The sequence below is a fragment of the Canis aureus genome, chromosome 23 (assembly GCF_053574225.1).
Source record: "Canis aureus isolate CA01 chromosome 23, VMU_Caureus_v.1.0, whole genome shotgun sequence".
Classification (NCBI taxonomy): domain Eukaryota; kingdom Metazoa; phylum Chordata; class Mammalia; order Carnivora; family Canidae; genus Canis; species Canis aureus.
The window spans coordinates 27,459,988-27,472,974 of NC_135633.1; the positions used below are offsets into that span (position 1 = coordinate 27,459,988).

The 12,987-nt window shown below is 36.4% G+C and overlaps 1 protein-coding gene and 1 pseudogene across 20 annotated transcripts in view; both read right to left on the reverse strand.

Annotated features, from left to right (window-relative positions):
• Positions 1-12,987, reverse strand: part of C2CD3 (C2 domain containing 3 centriole elongation regulator) — a 152,841-nt gene that overhangs the window by 135,702 nt on the left and 4,152 nt on the right. For all 20 annotated transcript variants that reach the window (XR_013362211.1, XR_013362210.1, XR_013362209.1 and 17 more), the window contains exons 2-3: positions 11,941-12,210; positions 8,872-9,029 (exon numbers count right to left, since the gene is read on the reverse strand). Coding sequence is in view for 17 of the 20 variants with exons in the window: in XM_077866960.1 (XP_077723086.1) it covers positions 8,872-9,029; positions 11,941-12,210 (428 nt within the window). In the remaining 3 variants the exon portion in view is untranslated. The remainder of the gene's footprint in view (positions 1-8,871; positions 9,030-11,940; positions 12,211-12,987) is intronic.
• LOC144294884 (CDGSH iron-sulfur domain-containing protein 2 pseudogene) lies at positions 5,141-5,905 on the reverse strand (annotated as a pseudogene).

Sequence of the window (12,987 nt, forward strand, 5' to 3'; positions counted from 1 at the left end):
ATTAAACTACTGTGGTCAGCGTTTTGCTTGATAAACTGGATCAGCAGTATTACAATCTGTTTCTACTACATGAATACTAGGTGGTATTTACTACATGAATACTAGGTGGTATGAATACTAGGTGGTATGAATACTAGCAGTATTACAATCTGTTTTTCCTACATGAATACCAGGTGGTATATACACATATATATATGAAGCTCTGTGCAGTGTAAATGTTTTTGCTTGTTAAAAGAAGTCATCTGGTTTATGTTTTCCAGGAGAAATCCCACCCCAGATCACCAGGAAGGCCACTGATCAAATACAGGACTATTTTAATTGACACGAGAGGTTATATAAATTACTCAATGACTTATCTCCAAGTGGATTCACAAGGAACTATATAAAATGTGATTCAATTTATTCATTTTTTTATGATTCTATCTTTGGAAAATTTATTTGGCAAGGAACCATCTATCCCACTTTTCTGTATTTTTTATGCTGAAATAGGGTTTCCAGACATCAAAGTGACAGTATGAAATATATTTCTAAAACTGTAAAGACCAACATCCCAAAAAGACTTTTTTTGATTTCCAATGTTATGAAAACCAACACTGCTCAATTTGCCTTTCTCAATTTATACTGACAGTGCAACATGGAAGTTAATGCAGTGCAGTACAATATTTAAGCTTAAATATGCTTGAATATCTTAAATTTTAAGAATATCTTAGAAATAAAATCCAACTTTTGTGCCAAGATTCTGTCTTTGTTTGGAAATAAAGGCAGCCATGTTTGTGAACAGTTATTTTGTTATGAAACTGAATAAAAACTAAATTTTATTCTTAAATGGTTTTATTTTTAAAAGATTTTATTTATTTATTCATGAGAGACACAGAGAGAGAAGCCGAGACATAGGCAGAGGGAGAAACAAGCTCCCTGTAGGGAGCCTGATGCAGGAGTCCACTCACAGAACCCTAGGATCATGACCTGAGCCATAGGGAGATGCTCAGCCACTGAACTACCCAGGTATCCCTCTTATATGGTTTTAAAAAATGCTGTAATGCTCATCAAATATAAAACATCTGGTATTGAAAACTTGGTAGAGAAGGAAACGTATTGAGTTTTTAGTCATATCAAAGGAACTGATTTCAAAAGCAAAGAATTTATAATTAAGTTTTTTTCTAATTTCAATTTAAAATAATCATATATATGTATGTATTATGTTACATGCTCATATGAGGGTTTTTTTTAAAGTTTTTTTAAATTAATTTCTACCCCCAACACGGGGCTCAAACTTATGACCTCCAGATCAAGTTGCATGCTCCTCCAACTAAGCCAGCCAGGTACCCCAAGTTTGGTATTTTTTTTTAAAGTTTATTATATTTATGGTTGATTTTTCTTTTTCTTTTAAAAGATTTTATTTATTTATTCATGAGAGACACACAGAGAGAAGCAGAGAGATAGGCAGAGGGACACGCAGGCTCCCTGCAGGGAACCGGAATTGAGACTTGATCCCAGGACTCTGGGATCACACCCAGAGCTGAAGGCAGACGCTCAACCACTGAACCAACCACTCAAGTGTTCTGGCAGTTGATTTTTCTTGTCGTCAGTCTATTTGACTTGTTATTTTCAACATCTGACCTATACCAATAATGGAATACAGAAAAGCTTCCTTTCTTGGTCAGCTTGGTTCCGATGATCTTTATTGTCAAAGTACTCTGAGCAACCTCCAGCCTGCTTGGCCCTTATTATTTAAAATTGTTCTAACTCCATAATCTCAGTTTTCCTTTAGTAACTATGCATCTGTCTTCTTGAGGTCTGACGGAACCTGATCTTTATAGCAATGGTCTAAAGTCACCTCTATTCACCTTCCAGTCTATCAGCTGTCCATTGGCTTCATTTACCACTTGACAAGAGGGATTCCATATTTAGTCAATTCATGACTGTTTTGGGGGACAGCAAATCAGTGGTATGACAAGAACTCCATCACTCACTATGTGTTATTTTTCAAAAGTTATTTTTATTAAAAAAATATTTTATTTATTTATTTGAGAGAGGGAGATTGAGAGAGAGAGAAAGCGCACTCACGGAAGGGCAAAGGGAGAGAAGCAGAGTGTGGAGCCCAATGCAGGGCTCCATCCCACATCCCTGAGATCATGACCTGAGCCAAAATCAAGAGTTTGACACTGGGATCCCTGGGTGGCGCAGCGGTTTGGCGCCTGCCTTTGGCTCAGGGCGCGATCCTGGAGACCCGGGATCGAATCCCACATCAGGCTCCCGGTGCATGGAGCCTGCTTCTCCCTCTGCCTGTGTCTCTGCCTCTCTCTCTCTCTCTCTCTCTCTATCATAAATAAAAAAAAAAAAAAAAAAAAAAAAGAGTTTGACACTTAACCAGATGAGCCACCCAGGGGCCCCAAAAGTTATTTTTTTTCCTCAAAAGTTATTTTTAAACTAACATTTTACATTCATGTAATTTAAAGAGTCAGTTTTATTACAAAAATGAGCCCCTCACATAGACGTACATATTTTTCTTTTCTGAGAGGCAGCTACTTTCAACTCCTGCCCCTGATTCTTAGGGTATTTACTTCTATAGTTCCAAATAATGTCCTTATATTTATGTCACATATTGATCCTCCCTCAGTTTTCAGGCATTATCTTTTGACTTAATATGGAAGATATAAATTTAGCTCAATCCCACATCCATCTACCACCTCATCTTCCAATCTGCCCATCTAGCTATACTATAAACACTGATTATTGATCTAACTGAAATCACTATTTGAGCATGTATACTATTTAAAGCTGAACCATGAGATGCACAGATTACTTTTCCTTTCCTATGAAGCCAGAGAGTTATTTTAGGCTTTGCATACCATACAGTCTCTGTCATAATTATAGTAGCTCCCCCTTATCCACGGGGGATACGTTCCAAGACCCCTATAGATGCCTGAAACTGCAGATAGTTCTGAATCATATATATATATATATATATACACACATATATATAGAATATATACATACAGAGAGAGAATATATATACATATATATACACTATGTTTCCTATACTTACATAAGTATGACAAAGTTTAACTTATAAATTAGGCATGGTAAGAGATTAATAACAATAACAAAATAAATTATGTGGATGTGGTTTCTCAAAATATGTTATACTGTACTCATCCTTCTTCTAGTGATAAGATGGTAAAATGCCTACATGATGAGATTAAGTGCAGTGAATGACATAAGCATTGTGACATAGTGATAGGCTACTATCAAACTTCTGAGGATAAGTTAGGACTGCTTCCTGACTGCACTGAAACCACCAAAAGAGAAACTGCAGACAAGTGGGGACTACTGTACTCAACTTTGCTATTGCAGCATGAAAACTGCCATCGACAACCATGAATAAGTACGGCTATATTCTAATAAAACTAATCTACAAATATAGGTGTTGAGTGAGTCAGATTTGCCTTGGAAGTTACAGCCTGTGAATCCCTGAAGAAGATAAAATAGCCCAAAAGCCTATGTAAAAATACTCAATAGATTAATCATCAGGAAATCCAAACTAAAACTTCAGTGAGATAGCAGTACATACTCACTGAATGACAAAAATTAAAAAGACTACCCAAACCAAGCGCTAGCAAGTATGTGGAGAATGTTTATATACTACTGATAGGAATAAAGTCACACCACCCCTATGAAAATGGTTTGGTTGTTTCTTAAAAAGTTAACCATGACTCAGTAATTCCATTCTTGGATATTTCCCCTCCCCCAAAATAAAAACATGTGTCTACACAAAGAATTGCTTTATTTATAAGCAGCAAAAAAGTGGTAAGGAAAAAAAACCTCAAATGTCCACCAACTGGCAAATAGATAAATTATGGAATATCCACATAGTGGAACACATCTCTGCAAAAGGGTACTACTAATATCTCTTAGCCTGGGTGAGGAGACAATAGTGTTCACTATGTGGTTATTTATGTATTTTATATATATAAGATACTGTTTGGCATATCTCTATTTAAGAAAAACAACACAAAAAGTTAAAGTGAAATAAAATACATAATGCCTAACATGTGGTAGATAGACATACAACAAATGTTGATAAGAAAATGATCAGAATGAAACCCCTTCAATTTTGTCTATCTCAAAATGTTCCTCCTCCATGCCTCTTGGTTGTAATTCCTCCATCCCAAAGAAACCCTAGCAATTGTGTTCATGATAGAAACTCATTATTTAATTCTCTTCATGATTTTACTGGCTCAATTATCCTCTTATTTTCAATTTCTTTCTTTTTTTTTAATTTTTATTTATTTATGATAGTCACAGAGAGAGAGAGAGAGAGAGGCAGAGACACAGGCAGAGGGAGAAGCAGGCTCCTTGCACTGGGAGCCTGACGTGGGATTCGATCCCGGGTCTCCAGGATTGCGCCCTGGGCCAAAGGCAGGTGCCAAACCGCTGCGCCACCCAGGGATCCCTTATTTTCAATTTCTTTCTTCACTTGCTTCTCTTTGGTCTACAAACAAATCATAATATTCTAAAAAGAAGTCAGCAAACTTATTCTGCAAAGAGGCAGAGTATAAATATTTTAGGCCTTATCTATTGCATATTCTTCTTCTTTAAATGGCCTTTTAAGGGGCACCTGAGTGGTTCAGTCGGTTAAGTGTCTGCCTTTGGCTCAGGTCATGATTCTTATGGTCCTGGGATCAAGTCCTGCATAGGGCTCCCTGCTCAGGGAGGAGTCTGCTTCTCTCTCTCCCTCTGCCCCTCCTCCTGCTAGCGTTCTCTTTCTCTCAAATAAAATCTTTTTTTTTTTTTTAAGATTTAATTTATTCATGAGAGACACACACAGAGAGGCAGAGACACAGCCAGAGGGAGAAGCAGGCTCCATAGAGTCAGCCTGATGTGGGACTCGATCCTGGAACCCCAGGATCACGCCCTGAGCCGAAGGCAGACGCTCAACCACTGAGCCACACAGGCGACCCTCTCAAATAAAATCTTAAACAATAAATAAATGACCTTTTGAAAATGTAAAACCTATGTTTAGTTAGAAAGCCAGATATGGAGCACCAGGCAGTGTATCAACCTCTCTTCTAAACTAGTACCAAAAAACTTTTGAATTCTGCTACCCACTATCAGTCATGTCCTCTCAAGTTCAAGTAAATTTGGCATGTCCCCCATCACATGCTTAACTATGATGTTAAGATGTTAAGTGTTTCCATATTTTTAAATATCATTTAATCCCTACAACAGGGTTGCCTGCCCTTTTTTTTTTTAAGAATGAAAGGGTTGTACAATTTAATTTCTATATAAATGACCGTTTGAATACACAAAGTATCAAATATAAACAGTAGTGTAGAAGAAAATAAATTCGCAGAAATAATTACTCAACCAGTAGTAATAATTAAGACTACCATTTAAAAGATCTTCTATACATAAAAAATGAAAAAATATTGTTATAGGATTTTACAGCACACAACTTAATTCAATCCTAATTCATTACTATTATACTTCTTTCTTCTTCAGTATTAATGGGCCCACATTATCTCCTGTCAATTCATTGTGTTTATTATGTGAACCATCACAGGCAGGAAACGTCTTAGAACGCCAACACCTACAGTAAGCTGCTTTAGTGAGACACAAATCTTCAATGTTTATTTCATTCACCACTTTGGGATTTTCCTTTTGTATTTTAAAATTAATCAAGCTATCCTTCTGTGGTTTTTTCTTCGGGAGGAATGGACATTGCAAGGTAGCCAAGTAGTGCAAGTACACTGAGGAAAGGCAGTAATCAAAGCCATTCTGAAACTGTGAGCCGGGCGAACCCGGTAATGCTCTAGGGCACAGGGAGCCGCTTAAGATACGCTGGGAGCTGCACCTTCACGATGCGGGCCATGCTCTCCAGCACCATCCTTGCCAGCAGCGTCCACTCCCCTCTAGCCTCGCGCCTCAGCTCCTCCCTCGCCTGTGCCCAGACGGGTTCCAGATGGGAACCTTTGCCTCAGGTTGTGATCTTGGGGTCCTGGGATTGAGTCGGGCATCAGGCTCCCCACGGAGAACCTGCTTCTCCCTCTAGCCTGTGTCTCTGCCTCTCTCTCAAATAAATAAACTCTTTAAAAAGAAAATAATCCGGGATGCCTGAGTGGCTCAGCGGTTGAACGTCTGCCTTCGGCTCAGGGCATGATCCTGGATTCCCCAGGTGGAGTCCCATATCGGGCTCCTTGCATGAAGCCTGCTTCTCTTCCCTCTGCCTATGTCTCTGCTTCTTTCTGTGTGTCTCTTGTGGACAAATAAATAAAATCTTAAAAAAAAATCCCTACAACAATGCTGTGAAGTAAAATTTTAGTATGTTCATTTTACAAAATAGAATATGGAAGCTCAGAGAGGACAAGTGAACACCAGAATTGTTTTGTAGCCATTTCTGTTCTGGTTTCTCCATTGTCCATAACTGTTTTTCCATGTCCAAGCTCTAGTGCTATTTCCATTAGATCACACAACCTATCCCTCCCTTCACTGACATTTATTTGGCAAACAAATCTCTAATTGCTAATCTCTAATTGATTTCCTTATTCCCTAATCTTTTAAAATCTGACTTCTGCCTCCAATGCTCTATACAATTTTCCAACAAACCCAATGACATTTAAATAAAAAAACACACAAGTATTACTGTATCAATGGATATTCAAATACGGGAAAAAAATGATGCAGCCACTTTAGAAAACAGTGTGGCAGTTCCTTAAAGTTAAACATACTTTTCCTATGACTGCAATTCTATTCCTAGGTGTATACCAAGAGAAATGAAAATGTGTTTACAAAAGAACTTATACATAAATGTTCATAGAAGCTGCCATTATTCATAGGAGTCAGGTGGAAATAATCCAAATGTCTATCAACTGAAGAATGGATAAACGTGGTCTATCCATATAACGGAATATTATCCAGCCATAATAAGGAATAATGTACTGAAACATGCCCCAACAAAGATGAACCTTGAAAACATTATGCTATATGAAAGAAGCCAGTTACAAAGGCTACATAATATATTATTTCATTTCCATGAATTGTCCAGAACATGCAAATATTTAGAGACTGAAGTTAAATTAGTGGTTGCCAGGGACTGCGGAAAGGTGAAAAGGGGAATGACTGCTAATGGGCAAAGTACTCCTTCTTAGGGTAATAAAATGCTCTAGAATTAGATAGTGATGGTTATAAAATTCTGTGAACATATTAAAAACTAGTGAATTGTATACTTTAAAAGGGTGAATTTTATGACATGTGAATTATATCTCAATTTTAAAAATAGGAAAAACCCGCCTAGAATCCTAAGTCCAACTGTTTTCAATTTTCCTTATTCTTTCCCAGGTATTGATTATGGAAAATCCATTTTTCCATGCAGCTACACAATCATAACTATGTGTAATTTTATCTTTTATGGAAACAAAATATTCCACTAACAGACTATAATCTTAATATTGTTGAGTAACTTATTTTCATTTTTTCAACACTAAAAGTGTATTTCCATAAGTAGACATTGGCATACAGCTACCCTCTCTTTTTATGGTATTTCCTTAGAATAAGTTCCTAAGAGTATGGTTACCGAGGTAAATGGTCTGCGGTAATTTTATGGCTCTTGAGACAGAATGTCAAACTGTTTTGCAGATCTAATGTGAATTTATACCATCATCAGAAAAAGAGGAATAAACCAGACTCATTTCACCATGAAGTTACTGATGTAGTATCACTACTTTTAAATTTAATATATTATATATAAAAATATGATAAATACAATTTTAAAATGTTACATTCTTTCATTCAGTTGGAATTACTTCTGGACTGTATTCTGTTCCACCAACACAATTATGTGCTCATAGTTTTTTTTTTCTTAAGTAATCCCTACACCCAACAGTGCGGCTCCACCTCACAAACCCGAGATCAAGAATCATGTGTCCTTCCAACTGAGCAAGTAACTTATAGTTCTATAAGAAGTTCTTACATCTGGTAATGCTGTATGTTCTATACAGCGCTTATAGTTCTAGAAGAAGTTCTTATATCTGGAATGCTGTATGTCTTTTCTCATATTTTTGGAACTATTTTCTTATATACTTGTTTAAATTTCCGTATTTTAGAATATACTTGATAAGGTATAAAACCCATGAAATTTCTAAGCGATTTGAGTCTTCAGAATTTTCTAGGAAGCACTCTCAAAGAGTCTCCCTCAGAAAGGACCCTTCTATGTTCTTCCCCACAATCCTACACATACATGTAGCATAATACCTATCATTCTACATTCTACTTGTTATTATTCTATTTTTTCCTATATGATTTTGGAAAACTACATGAAAAGATCATCTCTTATTTCTGTATCCTTAGTGGTACATAATAAAGCATCAAAAAAATTTAGGCTAAGTCAATGAATGAACACACCAAAGATACCACTTACATGAGTCAACAAGCAATTATTGCTTGGCACTATGTTAAAAACTGTGGGAAAAACACAGAAAGCAGAAAGCACTGTCTTGATTCCCAGGGACTCTAGAAACTAAAAAGAAGGGAAATTAAAGGGAGACTACTAATACATAATTTTAGAGATTGTGTAGGATTATAACTCACAATAATTACATAATCAATGTTATAAATTTAATAAAGAGTATAGAGAAGAATGAATGCAGCAAGAGCTATGGAAGACTTTTGGCACTTGAGCTGGGCAGTAAAGCACTAAGAGGATTTGGGTAATTAAGTTATATTACAGTCTTTGGGTAAAAACATGAACAAAGGCATGAAATGGGAATTAGCATGATATATGGGAGTCATTTACCTAACCATTCTATAAACAGACTCAACTACTTGTGCTAAAAATGTTTTATCGTATTCAACAAAGAAAATATTTTTTACCTGGAGTTCTCCAAGTTTCTTGGATGTTGGTGAAACAATGGTAAAAAATCCACTGATGTGATGAGTTGGAGAAAGCTGATCTAGTCCACTGATCTGAACTCTACCAATTGGAAGATGATCAAGTTTGGTGATTACTTCCAGCACCAGCACAGCCATGTCTAATCAGAAATAATTACAACATACACAGATATTTTTCATTTACTTTCATTATTTTTGGAAGTGGGAAGGATATACATTAGAAAACTTTTTTACTTAAAAAATTACTTTATTTTCAAATAAAACATGCACCTACCACATCAGTTGGGCTGGGGAAGAGTGAACCCAAGAACAATAAAGTTTTAGAGAAGAATAACAAATACCTCACACAGAGGATAAAAAAATTAAATTTATATAATTGGCAATGCTTACAGGGTGTTAGGAAGACTTGCATATGGCTTGGATATTAAAGAGTGGGGTTCTCTCAACTTTTCTTTTTAGTGTTTCGCTGTTTTGTATATAAGAACCCAACTACTTCTGCTTGCTGCCTGGTCTATGGGGACAGGAGGGACTCTGAATAGCTAGGATCTCCTAAAGCCTGGTAGTGGTCACTTAGGATTGCGGCCCAGTGTTGGCTTTATCAGGCTGGCCACCAGGCTGCTTCCTCATGGCTTCTAAAACCATGCACTTTATTTTTTCAAATGAAACATGCATACAAAAGAGTACATAAAATGCCAGTGTGCTGATTATCACATCAATAGATATCTTCTTACTGAAGAATTTTTAATTACTCTTCATTTGTTTATTATTAATAATAATACCTACCACATAGCTATACTTTTTCTAAGTTTTCAGTTAGAGCATATATCTTATAAACTAATGTTTGATCTCTTGGGTCATTTTCTAATTTTTAATAAATACATCATATTCACATCCACAGCTGGGCCTCACATACAAGGTTCACTTCATCCATCTCTTCAAATCCTACCTTCTACAAAGCTTCTTTCCTAACTAGATTTATAGAATTTGAATACTGACCCATTTGGTGGTTAACCCCTTCAATTTATTAATGGGAAAATTAAGGCCCAGGAAAATGAAACGGCATGCTCAAATTCAAGCAGCACAACAGAAGTAGGATTCTGCTTTCCTAAGAACTTATGCTAAACTTAGCTCCGAATAACTTCCTGGAATATTCATATGGTACTTACTATATGTGCCAAGTAATCAGACATTTAATTACTTTCTGTCTGGCACTACTCACTACTATTTCATACATATCAGTTTTGTTTTTTTCAACTAATCTGTAAGCTCCTTTTGATCAGAGACTACATCTAAAGTTTCTGTGTTCCCCACAGTGCCCAAGACTTAAATATTTTTATAAGGCTCACACCTACAGTGTGCCAGGTAGTGGACCAATCACTTTACAAAAATTTTTTCATTTAATCTTCTCAATAATCCCTTCCAGTAAGTGCTATTATCTCCATTTAACTAATAGGACACTGGGGCTCCAAAATCTTAAGGAACATCTCAGCAGCCAACAGCCACCCAATCCTGAAGCTAGAATTCCAATTTAAGACTGACTTCAAAGCCAGGTTCTTCTCATTCAACCAGGCCGCTTCTTCATGAAAAAGCCAGGTGAAAGAGCAGCTATCGAATCCCATTTTACAGATGAAGAAAAAGGGGAGTCAGACATGGGAAGAAATTTTCCCTAAATTTTACAGCTGATAACACCAATCAGAAGTTCAAACGCTTTATTACACCACCTGATGCTCACATAAATGTCTGATCTGCTGATTATCACATCAATAGATATCTTCTTACTGAAGAATTTTTAATCACTCTTCATTTGTTAAATTAGGTTTATAGCATTCAGAGTTTCATATAAGAGTGCTGATCATGTCCTACCTAGGATTGTAACTAAACCTCTCTGTGAATTTAGTTAGAATTAGATACCATTCTGATTAAATTGATTCATTTCTGTAATTCCCCAGTGCCTAGCACAAAGTCTAACATACACTAAGTGCTCAATATATATCTTCTGACTGAATTTTTTGTCCTTTATATCTTGAGATTTTCAACATTTTTTTCTTAATAGAATATAAGCTGTTTAAGGACAGTTTAACCTTTAATTCACCTCTGACTCTCCAGTGTTCTTAGATTAACAACGTTTACATGATACTTAATTCTTATTGACTTGAATTGATTTGATAAATAACCCACCATCCAAAATGTGTTTATGTGAAAGCCTGATCCAAATAGAGGAAAAACAGTACATTTAGAATGCTTTCCTTGAACAGAAATGAAGAAATCTTGGCTCCTGGTTTCCTGTAAATGGATCCTTCCCTGCTCTGAAGACCAATATTACTAATTTGCTAACCCATTCATTTAGCATGTTTTAACTTGCATTATTAGTAAAGTTTATATATATATTAGAATTTATACATATGCTTTTATATATAACTCTTTCCTTGAGCATAATATAAGTCCCAGAACAGAGACTACAGTTATTACTTAAAGAAGCACAGGGTGGCAAAAGTGAATGAGTTTTGGTGTCTGACAGAAATTGGTTCAAATCCTACTTTTGCCATTTATCAAAAATTTAATCAAATCTTTGCCTTAAAGATTATTTTTTTAAAGATTATTTATTTATTTATTCATAGAGACACACACACACACACAGAAAGAGAAAGAGAGAGGCAGAGACACAGGCAGAGGGAGAAGCAGGCTCCATAAAGGGAGTCTGACGTGGGACTCGATCCAAGGTCTCCAGGATCCCGCCCTAGGCTGCAGACGGCGCTAAACCGCTGCGCCAATGGGGCTGCCCTGCCTTAAAGATTATTAATTTCATCTCTGAACCTCAGTTTCATTGCCTATAAAACAAAGCAAGTGTCTTTTTTGCAGGGTTATTAAGGATTAGAAGTAATATATATCAACAGCTGGCACACAGTATACTCTTAAAAGGTGGCTGTTGTAAACTTCTTTCACTCAATAATTAACAAAGTCATAGATACTATATACACAATAACACCCACTGCTAACAACATAACACATGATTATTAGGCCTGCAGGTAAAATGATAAGACAAAAACATACCAGTTAGATAAGAGGTAAACTGCTTTGGACCACAGCGAACAGCATAACGTGTAGTGGTTCTCACAGCTTTTGGTTCAGTTTGCAATGCGTCCCTAGGACAAAAGAGGGTTCCATCTGATGTTTCACCCCACCATCTCACTCGGACAAGTACACAAGAGGGAGGCTTTGCAATCTTCCATATGACTTTATCGACAGTAAGTTTCAGAAAGCAGCGTAGCTGGCCTTCAACCAGAGGTGGTAGGCTCGTAGATGGAGAAATGTCACTCAAACCTGTGGAGGAATCCAAAAACACTAAGTCAAAATTTAGACTAAATATAGAAACATGTACTTTAAAAAAAAAAAAAGTTTTATTTATTTACACAGAGAGAGGCAGAGACATAGGCAGAGGGATAAGCAGACTCCCCATGGGGAACTTGATGTGGGACTTGATCCCAGGACCCCAGGATGGTGACCTAAGCTGAAGGCAGATACTCAATCACTGAGCCACCCAGGTGCTCCTATACTCTGCTTTTTGAATGAGAACGCACATTTTAGTCTCTATAGACTGTTTATCCTATGTATTCTAATATATGAGAAATAAATAGCAAATCAGACCATAGAATAACCTACCTAGTCACTTAAGCCACCTTGATAACTAATTAGTATTCAGGGTCTGATTCAGGTTATTGTGGAAAGGAACATAATACCAACATAAGACATGCTAAAACAGACTCCCCTTTAATTGAAAGATACCATTTCATGCACATCAAAACCACAAATGAGATATCACCTTATACTGTCAGAATGGCTAGAATTAAAAAATACAAGAAATAACAAGTGTTGTCAAGATGTGGAGAAAAAAAAGAACCCTTATGCATGATTGGTGGGAATGTAAATTGGTACAGCTACTGTTGGAAAACAGTATGAATGTTCCTTAAGAAATTAAGAATAGAATTACCACATGATCCAGTAATTTCCACTACTGAGTATTTACCCAAAGAACAAGAACACACTAATTAGAAAAGATATATGCAATCCTATGTTTATTGCAGCATTATTTACACCAGC